This window comes from Phoenix dactylifera, chromosome 11 (genome assembly GCF_051530095.1).
Source record: "Phoenix dactylifera cultivar Ajwa chromosome 11, Ajwa_hap1_PhDact_Kaust_v1.1, whole genome shotgun sequence".
NCBI lineage: Eukaryota > Viridiplantae > Streptophyta > Magnoliopsida > Arecales > Arecaceae > Phoenix > Phoenix dactylifera.
In genome coordinates this window covers 29,684,281-29,703,284 of record NC_143200.1, presented here as the reverse complement: position 1 = coordinate 29,703,284, position 19,004 = coordinate 29,684,281, and the positions used below count along the sequence as shown (strand labels likewise).

The 19,004-nt window shown below is 37.8% G+C and overlaps 1 protein-coding gene across 2 annotated transcripts; it reads left to right on the top strand.

Annotated features, from left to right (window-relative positions):
- The first annotated feature begins 1,704 nt into the window (after positions 1-1,704).
- LOC120111275 (serrate RNA effector molecule-like) lies at positions 1,705-17,865 on the top strand. Of its 2 annotated transcripts, XM_039127819.3 has the most exons (12): positions 1,705-2,403; positions 2,558-2,649; positions 7,113-7,167; positions 10,039-10,113; positions 10,309-10,383; positions 10,518-10,565; positions 10,799-10,867; positions 10,956-11,762; positions 11,862-11,910; positions 13,129-13,400; positions 13,482-13,667; positions 17,418-17,865. In XM_039127819.3, the coding sequence occupies exons 1-12, from the start codon at positions 1,970-1,972 to the stop codon at positions 17,476-17,478; spliced, it is 2,223 nt and encodes a 740-aa protein (XP_038983747.3). In that variant the 5' UTR covers positions 1,705-1,969; the 3' UTR covers positions 17,479-17,865. The 2 variants fall into 2 exon arrangements, with proteins under 2 accessions (XP_038983747.3, XP_088563939.2); XM_088707813.2 differs by lacking the exons at positions 1,705-2,403; positions 2,558-2,649 and adding an exon at positions 6,849-6,936.
- Positions 17,866-19,004: the final 1,139 nt, after the last annotated feature.

The window sequence follows — 19,004 nt, the reverse complement described above, 5'->3', positions numbered from 1 at the left end:
AGGTATTGCCACCCTAGGACATGAGATCTAAAGGTTTTATTTGGTATTAGAAATCTTTTAGCAAGAAACTAAGAAAACATAATCAAAAGTTATCTCTCATATTATTTCTTCTATTGTTCTTCTCCTTTTAGCCCTTTTCTACTTGTTCTTTTCTTTTCATCCTCCTTGGTCTCTCCCACTGTTCTCTAATTTCTAATATGCACTTCTATTCTTTATTTCCACCACTTTTCTTATACATTTCATCTTCTTTATGATGTCTCTCTCTTTCTCTCTCTATACATTAATATATTTTTATTTTTTAAATATCTTAAACTTTTTTTATTTTTTTCTTTGAATTTCACACTTTTCAACATTGTCAATTTATTTTAGAAAGCCAAACATGTGGCGGTGTTTTCTGCCATAAAATTCGAGGTTTGTCTCATTTTTCTTAGTAACTAACTTTCTTTTGTTGCAAGAGACAACTAAAATTTTTGGTTTCCAACTTAGTTTGCCATGTTTTATATCTTTAGTTGTAATCTTTATTCAACAAAAAATATATATATATAATCATCGATCTTTCCTCTTCTACCCACACTTACAAGCCATCCAACGAGTTAAAAATAAAGTAAAAGCGTAAAAGAGGCAGCAAACAATGGTATACTAAACCTTCATTGCTTATGGCTCTTTCTAGCACTAGCATGTTCTTTTGATAATGGCAATGCTATTGGTAATATCTTACAGGCCAAATGATAATATGCATAGAATTTTCTATCATGTATAATAAGTTATATATACAATATCATACATTCTGGTAATTATTTTATAATTCTTCTTATTTTAGAAATACTATTCTGATGCTCAAAAAGCCTCCAACTCTGATGATAGAAGGAAGCATAAGCTATTTACATCATCTTTATTTATTATATGATAAAATTCAATACGAGTCTCAATAAATATATTAAAAAAATTCTCTCTTTTCCTAATTTTGTGTGGCGGATCAAGATTCATCTCATTACTACTAATATATATATATATAAAAAATAAAAGATTCACCATCAAAATGGGCAACTAGGCCCTTTTTTTCATTTTTTTTATTTTTTGCTGGGACGGGCAACTAGGCCATTTACAAAAAATTGGTGGTGAAAAATCGATTGTTCCTTGGGTCAAAGGCTTTCTCAAACTTCTTTGAAATTTGAAGCTTGTGGTCATTATATATTCTGATGTTTTTTCTTTAAAATTTTGTGAAATTGTTTGGAATTTTCAGACAATAAATGCTTATGTTTATTGGTCTGCATGAGATTCTTTCCTCTACTGATTATTGGACACTTGGTTTGGAACCATTTAGCTTTTTTTTCTCACATCTGTTTTTTTTTTCTCATGACAATGTAACTCATTTCTACCCTCATCTCTATCGTAAATGTGGTTAATATTCAATAAAAGCCGGTCCTTTTTTGTGCCTCCTTTTTATATATATATATATATAAAAAAAAAAACGTCGGTGGAGCAAAAAAAGAACAAGAAAAGTCCTGTTCATCTCAAGGGGCTTATTTGATAATTTTCCCGTCTTATATGCCATCAGGCTTTACATGGTCTCCCTGCGGTCAAAATAATTATCCGTAGATAAACAATGGTTCACGATCATCCGCCTCACATCACGCGGTGCCCACCGATCGATCCCAGAACCTCACGCGATATTCCTCCTCGCCTGCGAACCTGCGAACGCCCACAAACCGCACGATGGACCCGTGGATCAGATCCAACGGTTCCTCGTGAATTGAAGCGGCTTCTCCCCATCTCGTCTATTTAACAGAAAAGAGTGCATAATTACCCCCCCTCCCCTGATCTCATCGGCTCCCCCTTCTTACATCGCCGCTCGACTCTTTTTATTCTCCCTATCGACTCTTGGAGCTCCGCTCTGTTCTATCGGATTTCTAGGGTTTGAGTTTCAGGTCGATATCGTGGGTTTCCTGAGACTTCGATCCCTTTCCCCATGGCGGAGGTGATCGACATGCCCGCCGAAGACCTAGATCGCCGCCGGGACCGCCCGCCGGAGAGGCGAGAGAGCCCGACCGACGGATCTCCGCCCCCGCCGCCGCCTCCCCCGAGAAGAAGGGACAGGGATTCGAGGGAGAGGAGGGACGAGAGGGACGACCGGCCTCCGAACCGACGGGACGATTACCACGACGTCAGGAACCGGTCGCCTGCGCTCCCACCGCCTCCGCCGCTCGGGCCTTCGAGAGGGGAGAGGGATCGGGAGTATCGGAGGCGGAGCAGCCCCAGCCCGCCGCCTTATGGCTACCGCAGGCACTCTCCTCCCCGCAGGTCCCCTCCGCCTGGACCCTTTAAGCGGTCTCGGAGGGATGACGGTGGATACGACCGGCGCCGGGGTAGTCCTAGAGGAGGATATGTCTCAGACGATAGAAGGTGAGCAAGGAATTTGGTTCTTTTAGTATCCAATCGCCAATTTCGTGTATAAAGATTCGTTCCTGTTTCCGGCATCACCATGAAAGGTTTTTTTTTTTGTGTGGGTAAAACGAAAGGTTGTTTTCTGTTGCTGATGCTCTTCTTATGCTTGTAGGTACGGCTATGATTATGGTGGAGGGTATGATCGAGGCAGAGGTGGGTATGCTGATGAAAGGCCTCATGGCCGTTACATGAATCGTCTATCAGGTAATTATCGGCACAATTCCATCCACTACCTGTTCACAACCTGAATGTGGTTTTCTGATACACCATATTTGACACGTAAAAGGAAGAATCAAGCAGAACAAGGCTTTACCGAATGTGTGGATTGTCTGAACATCATCTTCAGTGCCCCTTCAAATTACATGTGACTTTAGATCGACTTGGATAAATTACCTCTTCCAGCCCATTGTTTTCTTTGCTGCACTGCTCCCTTGCCCCACTCTCCATCTCATCCACCACTCTTTCCTTTTGGCTTTGTCCCATGCTCTTAACTGCCATTATTTTCCTCTAACATTGTAATACTCCATTCATCAGTCTCTTCCCATGCTACTCACCGTGTCCAGACAGAGTACCTGTCAAGGCAAGTATTAGTGGCGGTTAAAATGTGCATCAAGGCTTTATTTGGTTGCAGGTTGAATGAGGGTTAAATGGAATAACAGTCTCCCTTAACCCACTTATTCCATTATAACTGACCAAATGCTAAAAGAACGGCCAATTTATTTCAAGGACAGAATGTGTTGATTTTTAAGAAGTTTGTATAGTTACTTTTCCATTTAACTGGGAGTAAACTATTCCACCCTGCACGATAGACTAATTTATTTTGAAGTAAGGTGGGCTAGGAAAGTAAGTCAACCAATTTGCTCTAAGCAAACATATTTCACAGCCAAATACAGCTGAAAAGTGACAGAGAAGGGTGAACCTTTACCAAGGTGATGTACTGACCTAGTACCTCATCCGAAAAAGGGCTAGCCAAAATTATCAGTTCGTGCTTAAGTATCTAAGACCTTCCCAAAATTTATTTGATGTGGAACTGAGCAAATATCTGCATGGGTTCTCATATGCTTTTCTTGTTTAAGCTCCGACAACCTTGCTGTGGGAAGGGTCCAATCACCATCACCATGACCGGCTCATGATTAGCCCTAAAAAGATCCATGTTGTGGTGTCTCCTAGCTACAATAGCTATGAGTTGGGTTGACTCTGATATCATTTGCAATGACGTAAAACCTGACCCAAGAAGGTTTAGCTAGAAGTTATGAATAGGGATCCTAGGCCTTGCTTGAGTACCCAAGATCTCCTCAATCTGCAACTAATGATATGCCCATGTAGTTCTTTCATAGGTACATACATATTGCATGCTACATGTGCATAACTAATGTATCATGATCCTTTAACTTTGATGGTTAACATAGTGGTTCTCTTCCAGTATACTGGATGATGTCACAATAATTAAATCATCAGATAGACTAGTGGATCCTATGAATCATTTTTCTACAAAAAGAAAAACTAACTTTAGCTTTCACCATTGTTTTCAGAAATTCAAGGTTGATTTGTTGTCCTTTTACATTTTCTTCAGATTCTTTTTTTAAATGTTGGATTTGCAAAATAGCTGCATTTGAACTTTCTTTTGGTGATGCATTGGCTATGACCACTAGGAGTGAATTCAAGGATAGAGTACTTATTAATTTCTTTTTTTTAAGAAAATAGTATAAGTGGCTATAGGATTGGATTTTCCTCCTTAAAATTGGACGTGAAGGTTTCCTCTCATCCGGCTCAAGTAATTACACCAAAAGGCGGTTCTTTCTTATTTTTAAACTTTGCGTTATTCGATGAAACCCTACCCCACAAAGAGCTACTCCTTACTCAAGTTCCTATTAAGGACCAACTTTTCATAGATTCGTTCTTTTCTTTTTTTACTTTCAATTTTTTTTTGAATAAATTATGACGAAATGGAGAGGTGAAATTTTTGAGTTGTGTACTCAACCTCAAATGATGAATTCAAAGGGGATCCTTTGGGACTTGTAAGGGATTTGCTTGTCTATATATCATTCTGTTCGATCTTTTAGGTCTCTACCACCTCGATGGTCATGCCATGATGTCCTTTGCAGTATATATACGGTAAATAAACTCCAGTAACAGTGCTATATATATTTGCTTGCTTAAAGAGTCTCTCTCTCTAAAAGAAATGGAATGGCTAATTTCACGAAAAAGTCTTTTTTTTCACGAGGTGTAACTAGTAATTCCTATTTATCTGTTATAGAATTCACCATAGATCATTTCCTCTTTCATTTGGAAGTATTGAATATACGCATAATTGTGAGTTTCATGTTTCTTTTCCCAAAACACATCAGAGCTAGGGCATCCCATTCGATATGATTGGGATGTGAGTTTCTCAGCTCATATCCATTAAATGAAATTTTTGATCAAATCACATCGCAGAATACTAGGCCTTCTAATTCTTTAAGATGTTTATCTAAAAGATTCATGATATAACTAGGAAGACATTTCAAATACCACACATTAGTCATTGGACATGCGAGTTTGATATATCCCATTTGATATCTTCGTATCCTAGAATCAACAAATTTCACTTTGCATTGTACTCAAGGTTTTTAGTTATTGGGGTCTCAGCCATCCTAGAAGGTCTGATACTAAGATGGATTGAATTTCTTGGTTTATGTGACTTAGATAGGAAAATCGAAGAAATAGGAAAGAAGTCAGATTTTGAAGATCTTGTCTAGTATTATAGGAATGGAGATTTCTGGATCTTGATTAATATATTAAATCTTGATTAACCTACATCTTAAGACAATAATTTGAATGTGTAATAAACTAAGATACAAATTTAAGATTCTAAAAAGGTATATTAGGATATCTCAACCAATACTTTGATATCATATCAGCTGATGCATAAGAATATATTGGTTTTGTAACAGCCAGTATAGTAATGGGCCAACATATAGGTTTTATCATATTGGTGACTGCCCAATAATGATACAAACTGATATCTCGGCCAAGATGAAAACCATATGATAAAACCTATATCTTGGCTGAGATGAAAACTATTGTAATGAGCAATACATGTGAGATGTAAGAAAGCTGAAGGAGCAAGTGGGAAAAGAACAATACATGTGACTAGAATCCCACCTCCTTCATTAAGAGGGATCAGGTGATAGGGAACTCAAACATTCTTAAAAATCTGCTAATAGAATAGGTCTTAAACATAAGATTCTCATAAGAAATGATTGAGTTTTAAGGATGCAACATACTCGTGTTAAAAGCATGAAATCTCATCAATCAAACTTATTTTTCTACTCATAGATACTGCATTAATGTTGCTATTAACTTGACAAATTGTATATCCACCAGCTTTTTTGGAGCAACTCTAAAAAGAAATTACAACACCATAAGGTTAGATTTTTGACTATTCATGTACTTTGCTTATGTTTTCTACCAATAGTAGTTATTCCCTCGCTCCTTCTCTCTCTTGGATTGTTGCTAAGATTTAGACGCTACTGCATCATGGAATTATAATTTCGTTTGTTAAGATAATTTTTTTAATTCAGATTTGGCTGCTTGTCTTGCCTCGAAACTTTCTATGAAATTCTGAATTTAAAATCAAAAAGACATGGCATGATTGGCGATCTAAAGAGCCTACATTTTTTTCCTTCCCCCTCCTGTATCAGATTCTCAGTGAAGCAACAAATAGAAAAAAAAAATCCTCAATTTTCCCTTTTCAATCATCTTTTGAATTTTTCAGGCTCCATTTAGCTTTGCTTGTCTTTACTGAAAACTCAGATTTTATTTGGGAGATTAGGAATATTTGAATTTCCTAGAAATGTAAATGTTATCAGTTTGACAATCCATTAAGTTCATTTCATCAATAGACTACTGATTTTTTTGTAAACTATGCTTCTTTAATCTCTTAGTTTTAACATTGAAAAAGGATAAATAATGAATATTGTATTTTTGAATATGATATATTATATGTCTGTTTACAGCATTTGTATTTTGGATATAAAAATGCTGAAGGTTACTATTAGTATGTTTGTTCCTGAACATCAGTTTTCTTCTGAAGTTACTATCTTGTGGCAGTAGCACAGCTACACACGCCCTTCAAAATTTTGGAATCACTGTTTTGAAGCTGAATTCGTTGCTTAGAGATACAAATGGATAATGGTTTGAAATATAATTATTAATCATTTATTCAAGTAAACTGTAGATGATAAGTTATACATGCATGCACAGTGTAGCATGCCTTCATGATTTAAGTCTGAAGCTGATGGAACTCCTGTATTATGAGGGAGCACATGAACTATATTAATTATTTTCTTGCCTTTCTTTTTTAGTGCATAGGGTTTTGAACTGTTTAATTGTTCATCCAGGAAATATTTGTTCTTACTTTTTTATGGGTCTCGGAGACTTCCGTAGTACACTCTTTCGACCCTCTTTATTGGAAAGGCATTATCAGTTCAGTTGTTTACTGTAATGCTGGTAAAAGTTCCTTTGCAGGCTTATAAATAATTTATTAAAATAATTCAATATCTATTTTAATCTTGAGAAATACTCTGTATTAGGGACCATTATCAGCATTTCTCTTCTTATTTCTGCTTATCTTGAATAATATCTCATTCTCATCTTTTTCCTTCCCTAAATAAAACAATCTTCAGATTGGCCTGATTCAGGACGTGGTGGTTTTGGTGATGGAGCAGAGGTCATTCAAAGGTTTGTAACATGCCATGTCTTGTGAAACCTGTTTCAGCTTCTTTCGTGGTCCAGTATGATGGATCTGACTAATGTTTTTTTCCCTTGCCGCTAGTTGTTTAATATCTTAGTTATTTATTTAAATTGATGTTCTTTTTCCTTGTTATTGATGCATTGTATAGTTTGCTTTTGAAACTCCTTTGCGTACACATTTGTTTCATGATTATCTTAGCATGTAAGGTCTGCATTGGTCTAAAGTTTTGGTTAGTCTATATGCTGAAGAAAGGACACAATTAACTCTCCCCTGCTTGGTCACATAATTGCTCTAACATTTCTATGCCATCTGAAATGATGCGCCGAAGAGGTAGTAACTAGGAAATGTGCTGGTTAAGTCACCATTTGATCATTTAGTAAGATTATGTTAAGATAGGGTCCAATTATGTTTTCTGCAAACGAAAAAAAACTTCTGTTGAGTCTTCACCTTTATATGCCTCCTCACATTCATACTTGGATTAATGAAAGCATTTATTAATCAGCGTGCTACTTTAAGATTAAAAAAAAAATTTCTTGTCATTAAATATATTGGTTTATCAACTTTTTGTTTCTTCAAGTTTACCTTGCAACAAAATTTTCTTTTTATAAATTTATTGATATGCAAAAAAGGCAGTAAATATGAGACTCTTGCTTTTGGCTTCTCTTTATTCTATCCAATAAATCTATAAAACATTTTCTGAAGACACTTGCCAAAGAAGTAGTAAATAAGAAGCGTGCTGATTAAGTAATTATTTGTTCAGCTAGCAAGATTTGTTAAAATAATGTTTCATTATATTTTTCTCCAAACAAAAAAACTTCTGTTTAGTCTTAACCTTTATATGATCTTGACCTTCATACATCGATTGTTAAAAGTGTTCATCCATCAGCATGAAAAGAAAAGAAACTTTTCTTTATCATTGAATAAATTGGTTTATCAACTTTTTGTTTCTCCGAGTTTACCTTGCAGCTAAACTCAACTCAATTGAGCCTTGATCCCATATAGTTTAGGTCAGCTACATGAATCCTTTTCATCCGTTCCACTCTGTATAGGGCCATACTTTCTGATTTTAGCCAATCTTTTTATAAATTTATTGTTGTATAAAAGAGGTAATAAGTATGGGGCTCTTGTTTTTTTTGGCTTCTTTTCTATTCTATCATTCTTTTGCTCCCTCCTTTTTTACACTGAAAAGCTGAAAGAGAAATCAAGTTGAATGCATGAGCCATCTTTGAAGAGGATGCACAGTCCATCAGCTTGGTGGATGTGAAAACTCTGGATGCTACAATAATAGCAAGCTTTTGGAGGTTATATTTTTTTCACCCCATGAGAGAATATTTTGCAATTAATGGTAAAATTATTTTTGCTTTGGAAAATTATTTCTAACCTCTTTATCATTCCCTGGTATCATTTACTTTCAATCTACATTCTTCTCCTTTGTTTTCTGTCTATCCAGAAACACTATAGCATAACTATTGATAAATCATAAGTTCTGAAAATGCATATAACCTATAGTCTATATTGGTTCATCTTCCGATGATTTTATCATGACAAAGGTCACATGCGGAGCCAAAAAAAGAAAAGAGAGAAGGTGATAATATGAAAATCTTAACAGGGAAGGTTCAAAAACCTGATCAAATACTGGATATTTGATCTTTGAGACCAACCTATTTAATGATGTTGTTGGGTAACATTCAAAAGATGGAGGCTAGGCATATAGGTGCACGGTCTAGTTTCCTGTTCAGAAAATTATTTAAATATAGTTGTTGTATGATGCTTGTTTTATGTTCGCTGTTCACATCCTGTTCAGACAACCATGGCTATATGGTTTATTAGTTGGGTACAAGAAGTCATAGCCAACACTTTTGCCTTTTGTTATAATGGAAGGTAGATCATATTGATGTTCTTGAAGCCTGAAGAAGACAAGCAAGTTTTAGAGAATTCATGATAAGAGTGAAAAGATTCAACTATGTGGAAGTGGTTCTTAGTTCATGCTTGGGATGGCTAGACTCATCAAAGTGATCATTGAACTCAAGTTTGTGCTCTTCACAAAAGGTAGTGTTTGAGATAGGATAATCTTTGGGTGTTTGAGGTTGGGGGACGTGGATCAATGGCAATTGGTGATCCATTGCAAGCTCTTTAAGGTGACATCTAATTGCTTCAACATCAGATATATCTTTGCGAATCAAAACCTGAATTTTACTCTGGAAATGATTTCGTCCACTTCATCCTTTTTTTAATCTTCTGCGACCTCATTTTTCTCTTCTTGTTCTTTGTTTCCTCTGTTCTGCCTTCATCATCTTTCCTGGGCAGGCCTGCTGCTGGTACTGCTCTCCATCTTCTGTGAACCTGTCTCAAAAGTAGCATGCCTCTCTTTTGACACATTGTTGCTATGGTTTCAAATGTGCTTAGAGTCATTTAGAGCCCCTAGATGTCCTAGAATTTGTTTCCGTGTCTCTTCATATGTTCGGTTCTAAATCTCAATTTTATCTTATTCATGATTTTTTTACCCAAGATCTCGTCAGCAATTGGAATCTTGGTTTGCTCGTGTAGAGCTCTTTTTATTTGTGCTGGACTTCTTCAAATTCCATGGACACGAGTTCTGTTTAGAGATTTATGATCTTTGATGTTGAACTCTGTTCAAGGATTATACATGCACTTCTGTCAAAATTCGTTGTTGTTTTTTCCATTTTCTATCTAATTTCTATGTTTGGTTTGTGGAGTTTATTTGGCCTTGCCTTTCAAATTTGGTTGGAAGTTGGAATTCATTAGGAGTTTGTTTTGCATTTTTTCCAACTCAACTGGGTACATTATAATCAATATATTCTTAATGTGTAACGTTATTTTATTACGGTTTCTTCCAGGGAAGGCTTGATGTCTTACAAGCAGTTCATTCAAGAGCTTGAAGATGATATTTTACCAGCTGAAGCTGAGCGCAGGTATATAAAATAGAGCACGGCTGTTATTATCTAAAAAAAAAATTGATGCATTTCAAATGAGCATTTGGATTTGCATGCTCTTAATTTTTTTATTTAGTTTATTGATGAGATTGGCTATTGTTCTAAGTAGTCTGATGATGCAAGGAAGCATTATTTTTATTAATTCTATATTCAAGCTTTGCTGTGATTGTGTAGGTATGAAGAGTACAGATCAGAGTACATTTCTACTCAGAAACGTACTTATTTTGACACCCACAAGGATGAAGAATGGTACTGTTACTTTTATTCATAATATTTTTTCTCCTGATTATGGTTGCAGATTTCTACCTATACGGTTCATGTTTTCTATTTGAATGCCTTTTGAAGTAGTATTACCTAATGTACCTTGACTCGTTTGGGTGTAGGCTGAAAGACAAATATCATCCGACCAACTTGGTGTCAGTTATCGAAAGGTTAGTTGCTGGCAAGCATGTCTGAGGTGTAATCTAGTAACTGGAGGATTATTGTTCATTGGAAGATGATTTGGTCAACGTCCTACTAAATCATCTCTACCCCTTTTTCTTGCCTGCGCTCTTCCACATGCTTTGCTTGGTTGTACCCATGCTATATTTTGTTTGCTAACTTGTATCATCAGTCATTACTGTATTCTATTTTATTTATGCAACCTTTCACATTATTTCTGCAGGCGGAATGAACATGCAAGATCTACTGCGAAGGAATTCTTGCTGGATTTGCAGAGTGGAACACTTGACCTGTAAGATGTTTCTCTGCAGTCCTAGGTTTTAGTTGCCCATTTAGTTTCTTGGTTTGACCCTTCTGTGCTTATCTCCTATTGAATGCAGGGGCCCAGGATTAACAGCTGCAGTAGTGAGTCAATCTGGAAATGGCAGTGATCCAAACTCTGAGGATGAAATGGACACTAGTGGCAAAAGGAGAAGGCATGGTAGGGGCCCAGCAAAAGAAAACAATCTGCTTTCAGCTGCTCCCAAAGCCCATCCAGTTAGTTCTGAACCTCGAAGAATTCAAGTTGACATGGAGCAAGCTCAGGCGCTTGTCCGTAAACTTGACACTGAGAAGGGTATTGAGGATAATGTTCTATCCAGTAGTGATCATGATAAACTGGATGGAGAGAAATCCCACGGTGGATCTATGGGGCCAATCATAATAATACGAGGCTTGACGACTGTCAAGGGTCTTGAGGGTGTTGAGCTGTTGGATACCCTAATTACTTATTTGTGGCGCGTCCATGGCGTAGATTACTATGGCACTTCTGAGGTAAATGAGGCCAAGGGCCTTCGGCATGTGAGAGCTGACAGTAAGAGCTTTGATGGATCTAATACGAGTGGAGCTGATTGGGAGAAGAAACTTGATTCATTCTGGCAGAAGAGACTGCAAGGCCAGGATCCCCTGGAAATTTTGACAGCCAAGGATAAAATTGACACAGCAGCTGTTGAGGCTCTAGATCCTTACGTGCGGAAAATAAGAGATGAAAAATATGGTTGGAAGTATGGTTGTGGAGCCAAGGGCTGTACAAAGCTTTTCCATGCTGCTGAGTTTGTTCATAAACATCTTAGACTCAAACATCCTGACCTTGTAATGGAGCTGACCTCAAAAGTTCGGGAAGATCTGTATTTTCAAAATTATATGAAGTATGTTAACTGATAGCATCTTGTAACAAGACTAGAAAATTGTGATCAGATTACCTAAGAAGAATATGCTAAAGTCGTTTGTTTCTTTATCCAATGCAGCGATCCAAATGCACCTGGTGGAACACCCATCATGCAGCAATCTGCACTGGTAGGACTCCTTTTGTGAGCAACAATGCTTTCTGCATTATAATTAAGAAGCATATATTTAGTTCCTTATATGGTTACTAGGGAGGCAGTTGCATTTTGTTTAGCTGATCTGCATTTTGTTTACCTGACTTGCAATGGTCAAAAATACTTAAGATGCCTCCAAGTTGCTGGTAACAGCATGAGTTACATTTGCAACTTGCTTCTGGTGCATCTGGTTGGGTGCAAAATTTTGAAATATATCTTCTTCCTCTGGTTGTTCAAGTTACATATTTTCTTTTGGGACAAACAGCAAGAAATGGTTGATGACTATTTTTTTGACATATCTTATATTTATTTCCAACATATTTTAGATTCATGGTATTATAATCAGAATTTGAGTTGTTTGAACATTTTAGGTTTCTTTGTATTGACTGTGCACAAGCTGTCTGAGGTTGCTGAAATTGGAGTTTGGAGACCTTAGTGGTGCAATAACAAAATTACTAGACAGTACAGAGAAACAAAATATTTACATTTTTGAAGTAGCAACTTATTGTACATAATGGGCTTAAAAGTCTGCACACTTGGAACAGCATTTAGAAGTGTGTTCTGACAACAACTGGCAGCTGTTACCAAGCTTTAGTGAGAACAGATGTATATCTAAAACATTCTATTTGGTAGTTATGAATTTTGATATTTAATACCTTTTTGCAACCCCTGGTCTTTCTTATTCTGGTTGTTTTGCTCTCTTCCTTGTGATTAAATGCCACTTTCTTCTTTTGTTGTAAACTGTCAATTTGTGCAGAACATTGTCATTTTATTAGGAGAAAAAAATTATTGCATTGCTTGTGGAATTTTATCATTTGGTAAACAGCGAACCTATATCGTGTCACTTCTTGAATCTAAGGCTTATGAAATGATTGGCAACAGTATATATCTCTGGTTTTGTTTTTTTGTTAAGTCCAATTTGGTGTTTTCACGTTTAGCCCATATATTTCTTTGTTTTTTCTTTTTATTTTCATGGCCTTCTGAAATATAGTTCATGGAATTATCTGTGGTTATACTTTTTCTTTATTTATTTCCTCTTTGTGACCTGTGTGCACATGCATATACATAAAAAGGAATAATGCTTACGGCTATAACATGCTTATGCATAGGGTGTACCAAATAGCTGTTTCTTTTAATTGTCTGTGCCTGGGCACTTACCCTTGTGGCCTTGTCGTATTACTGCACTTTCTTGCAGAAGTTCAAGACACCAAGATACAGGCTGATTTCGGAGAACCGTCTTAGGGATGAGCGTGGCAACCGTAGGGAGCATGACAGGGCTAATAGAAATGATGACAGGTATGATAGGACTGATCACTCACCAACTCATGATGCAAATGGTGGGTCTGAAGGGGGGAATCATGATGAAACAATGTATGACGCATTTGGTGGACAAGGGTTGCATGGAGGTCCTTTTCCTGCAGATATGCCCCCTCCTCCACCAGTATTGATGCCTGTACCTGGTGCTGGGTAAGCAAACAGTTTGTAGAGTTCCATGTGTACCAGCCTGATGTTTTCTTCGCACTTCTTATCATCCAATATCTTTTGCAGTCCATTGGGACCTTTTGTTCCTGCGCCACCAGAAGTTGCTATGCGCATGATGAGAGAGCAGGGTGGTCCATCATCATTTGAAGCAAATGGTGGCCCTCGTGGTAGGAAAGGAAGGCTTGGTCCTGGGTCAGCGCCAATTCTTGCTGTACCTCCAGCATTTCGACAAGATCCTCGTCGCATTCGAAGGTTAGTGCTGCTTAATAAAAAATATAATAACCTGCATTTGATTATATACTTGTAATTAACCACATATGGAGGTGTGGGATAGGTTCCTAATGATATAAGTTGCATCTTCTAGTCTTATCCTAGACAAATGAGCTTCTAGCTTTTGCATGACTTCAACTTGTGGTAGTCCATCCTGAGAAACAAGGTTCGCCAAATAGGTACTGGAGGGTGTACTAACCGGCGATCGGCTCGGCATGGTGCGGGTCCATATTTTGTCATTCCGGGGTGTACCAAAATTATGGAGAGGAAGGAGGAGAGGGAGAAAAGGAGAGAGGAAGAGAGAGGAGAGGAGGGAGGGAGGGAGAGAGAGAGAGGGGGAAAAACCCTAACCTTAACCCTATGAAATCGAGGGTCAGAGAGGGGAGAGGGAGGGAGAGAGAGAAACTCGTCAATGAGACTAGTGTTTCCATTGAGCAGGAGGGGGAGGGTTTCCATCGGTTTGGCCAGCAAGATGCCTTGAGAGAGAGAGAGAGAGAGCAAAGGAGAGCCTTGAAGGCTCTCGAAGCGTTGTGGGGTGGGGTGGGGTGGGAGCCTCGAAGGCTCTCACAGTGTCTTAGCGTCGAACTGTGTGGGGTGGGGGGCTAACAAGGTTCAAACCATTGGGTTTTTTTTTTGGGGGGGGGGATGCTAACACCTGCTAACTTAATAAGTAAATACTTGTTAATCAAACTACATGGGGAGGGGGGACTAACACCTGGGAACCGAACCAACCATGTAAAAAAATGACTTAGCATCAGTTCGATCCAGGCCGAACCACCTGGTTCAGGTCGGTTCGGCAATCCCTGCTGAGAAAGCATATGGATGTGGTTGCAATAACTGTTTTTAATAGGGATTCCAGGACAAATTAATAGATATGGGAACTTCCTGTTAAGATTATTAGTTTTTGCTGAGGTTCTGATTGGGTAGTCAGCTCCACATGGACAAAAGAATATAACGTTGTGGCACATCCATTTCTTGCCATGTGTTTGCAGATTGTAAGATTGTATTTTGCAGGTATTGGCAAGAGAGAGTGGAAGTAAAGGCCATTTATCTATTCTTTGTTTATTTTGTTTCTTCAAGGCCTCTTTCCTGTCCAAAAACAAACGGCACAAAAGCATCTTTGATGGGTATTAATTTAGATAGTAGTCGTACTAATGCAAAATAGATCATGTTAAATTTTCAAGTGAACAGGTCTAGCAATATCTTATTTCCAACTTTCTAAGGAAATATTTGTAGGCTTTATTGAAAATTGGTTTCTAGAATAGTAAGGATTTATATGAAGACTTGTAATCATCAGGTCTGCTTAATTTATTTTTCTTGGCCATCATCTTTTGCTTTCTTGCATGTTGCAAAACTTAGAAATAAGATTCCAAATGTTGAAGGTTGGAACAATACTTCGTTTGGGAAGATTGGAGCAAACAGACTTTGTTGGACATTTCAATACTTGACATGTTTGTTAAAGATTATGAGGTATATCTCATGATTTTCATTAACTCACACAAGAGCTTATTATGGGGTATCAAGAAATGAAACTTGGTGGGCTCTCGGAGAGATGTACATAAACAATACATTGAATATACCTTGATAATTTCAACGTGTATGTATAGGAGCAATAAGGAGTGTTAGCAGTAACAGTGATGCAACTGGTATAATTTTTGTTGTGGGCTTATACCGTGGATCGGCTTTAAGCCCATATATTTTGGCACTAGTTATAGATGGATTTACTGCTAATATTTGGGAGGATGAATGATTGTGTATGCTATTTGTAGATGATGTGGTGTTGATTAATGAGAAGAGGATGAGGTTAAATGCTAAATTGGATTTTTGAAGGGAAGTCTTTGGACACGGTGGTTTAAAGATCAGTCGTATGGGATGCATTTGTAGTGAGAATGAAAATGAAATTGAAGATCAAGTCAAAATTGATGGACAAAAATCTTAGCGGTGTTTGTTTTTTTTTATAGCTAGGACTATTATGCAAAAAGAGTGTTAGATGAAGATGCATGCAATAAATTGAAGCGGAGAAGGTGCTTTCTGGCATTGTGTAATTGATATATACCTTGGTATTTCAGGGAAAGATTCTATAAAATGGCAATGAGATCCACAGTATTGTCTGGTTCAGGATGTTGGTCAGTAAAGAGGGTCTAAAAAGGCACAATCATGTAACAAAATTTGTTGTGTCGTAAATCTAGAATGAATATATTCTCCGAGTTCGTTGGGCTTCCCTCTGCGGGAGCCAGCGTCCCGGCATTTTTGTGACACCAGACCGCTCGTGCCCGCCCATTCTGTCTCGCCCTAAATGGAATGGCTCTCTTAACTAATCTTCTTCGAACTCCCAGGCCGAACTCGGAAAGTCCAACCAATGTATGATACACCCGACACTGCAACCGTCTCTTCAATCGGGTCAAGCCAGCCCTCTTTCCATTCGTAGAACTAAATAAAATAAGTGTACCTATTCATCTTTCTACACGAATATGTATATGGAGATTGAGTTGGAGTTTCATTCTAGCCAATTACGGTGGTTTGATAAGTGGCATGGCTGAGATGGTATGGGCATGTGCAATGAAGAATTAAGGAAAAGTACTAAAATTTGTGAAAACTTTAGTAAAAAGAATGGAAGACGAACCATTGTCTGAGGGATTTAAAAAGCTTACAATAACTTCAGAGATTTAAAAAGCTTACAGTAACTTCAGAGGAGTCCTGAGAGTGATTGGCAAATGTGGATGGCTAAAGCAGACAGCAGACAGGTGGGAGAAGGCTTTATGGGTATGGTGACAATTATGCAAGAGAATGCTAAATACTTCCAGCTATTTTTCCATAAATACAACTTTTCTGTCATAATCGGTAGCAGCTGTAACTGGTTTACAATTTGTGGTCTACTACATTTGTATATCTTACTTTTTTTTAAGTTCATATATTTGTATTTCATTGCTGTCTACTCATTTCTGACATTATGTAGTTGAGACGGTTTGTATTTCGTAAGGTGCCAGTCTTAAGCCCGAATAAAAAGGTAGAGTGTTGTCGTTTGGTTGACAACATATTGCAAAAGCTTACCAATTTTGAAGTTGATTGAAATTTGATATTTGTAAATGCCATGTGGTCCTCTGTGTCTGGAAGTTGCAAGGAGGATATGAAAATGCTTAAATTAACAATAGAGGGTCCCTAAATGGGAAAGCATGGTGGATGAGTTTTTATAAAGCTGACCAAATAGTTGCATCAATACTTGATGGTTATGGTTTATATCTGGGTATATATTTGTATGAAGCATGGTATGTCATACCGATCGGGACCAGTGCATACCAAGCTTACTTTGAAGTTTTTTTTTTTTCTGTTTATTCACAGCAAGTTCTTACCTGTAACTAAGACACGTATTGTTTATTAAGGTTTTGGCTATACATTCATGAGACGCAGATGACTCTTAATTCTGGTTCCTGATTTATCTTGGTATAAATATATCATTGTATTTTTGTCATAATGTATTCAGTTATTTATTTTGTTACTTAAATCGAATATAGATGATGGTGATGTTTCTAAAATACTAAGATGCTTTCATATTCCTGAATAACAGCAATCATGTAGTTTGAACTGTTCTTTGATCTGTTTTTATAGCTATGATACTGTTGTAGTATTTATTTCAGCATTATATCTTTGCAAGCATTTTTCTGTGCATGTGCTCTTTGAATACCTGCTTCATTCTGTATGCATGCATCTAATCTGATCGACTTCTTGTTGTAGTTACCAAGACCTTGATGCCCCAGAGGACGAAGTGACTGTTATAGACTACAGGAGCTTGTAGACTCTTCATTCCTGTTATACATTGGAAGGATATTTATATCATGATCGGAATACAGGCTCAAAAGCATTACTGTAGTCTAATTGCAATGGACTTGGTTCGTTTGATGAATTGATCTTACATTTGTGCCATACTCACAGCTATGCGAGACCCTTTGGTCATGTTCTAGTTTGTTGCAGGAAGAGGTGACATTAATCAATCGAACTTGATCCGGGCGCATGATGTGTTTGCATATGGAATATCATATATCTGATAGTCAGATCGTGTAATTGTTTTTTCACGTCAGTTTCCGAAGCTGGCAATGACCCTGAAGACTTGAAACATTGTGGTTTAAGTACAGAATTCCAGAATTTAAATTACCACGGATGAAATGAATTTGTGATTTAAATTTTTCTTTTTCTTGTGATTTAAAACCATAGAGCCTCATTGCCTGCACCTTGAGTTTCAGCTTGACAGTTTGCTATGATCTTGAGACCAACATGTTTGGATCCATATGCATAAGCTTGCGGACAAAACCATGAGGATAGATGCATGAGATTAGGAGGGATCAGTCAATAATTTGGTGTTCTTGTAAATGCTTCTGTGGATATACTGTATTGCTTAATTAACTGGAGCTGCGTTCTCTTGTCGAAAAGATGGCTACGGGCTGGAGGATATACTATAAGTCAGTTTGCGTGCTGGTTACCTTACGTGTATTCGTGCATATATGTCATAAAAGCTAATGAGCTGAATCAAGGACCTGACTTCTTTCCTCACCCGAAGCTTCCAAGCATATGGGCTTCTTCGTTTCTTACGTGTTATGATTTTAAGTCCATCGGAAAATGGTTGCAGGAATCTCGGGCGCAGAATGTCAATTCAAGAGAAACTGCGCTATTACATCCCAACTAACAAATAATATGGGTTGCTTTCGTCTGAGGTCCTGCATATCTGTTTGCTTCTTCCTCTTCTTTTTTTTTTTCAAAAAAAAAAAAAACAACGTCCATCTGCTGGTGTTGCAAGTCCAAACTCCAATGGAACTTTATTAGAACTAACTATTATCCATGAAATAAACGACGCCCAAAATCATACTACCAATAAAAATATCTGCCAGCCACCAAGGTGGTAGCCTAGTGGTACTGGGCAGAAATTCTAACCTTAAGGTCCCAAGTTCGAATCGCTGCGGCGATGATTAAATTGTGGATCGGAGCTCACTACTTTGGCCACTGCTTGGACTTGAGGTATAGGACCGCTCTTGAACCGCTAGTAGCCGGGGGTGGTGCCGGGTGTGACGTACTCACACTTGGGACTAGAGCCAGAGCCCAGAGGGGTAGCTGAGCCGGGCCCATGGGTGGGGAGGGTATGAGTAAAACCGGTCGGGGTGCCCAACACACGGCCATTTCTGCCCGCATCGAACATTCTCCTGGCGGGGCGGGGGCCCAGTGGGGACTGCTACGCGGGGTTGGGCTTGTCTCTTCCTCCCCCTTACCCCTTTTCACTAGCAAAAAAAAAAAAAAAAAAAAAAAAAAATCTGCCATTATCGGTTTGTTGAA

Bases quoted from the DNA above. Each gene is read 5' to 3' on its own strand.
- LOC120111275 (XM_039127819.3), top strand. From the start codon at position 1,970: ATGGCGGAGGTGATCGACATGCCCGCCGAAGACCTAGATCGCCGCCGG. The intron at 11,763-11,861 runs GTATGTTAACTG...TATCCAATGCAG, and splicing joins TATTTTCAAAATTATATGAA to CGATCCAAATGCACCTGGTG. The intron at 11,911-13,128 runs GTAGGACTCCTT...ACTTTCTTGCAG, and splicing joins TCATGCAGCAATCTGCACTG to AAGTTCAAGACACCAAGATA.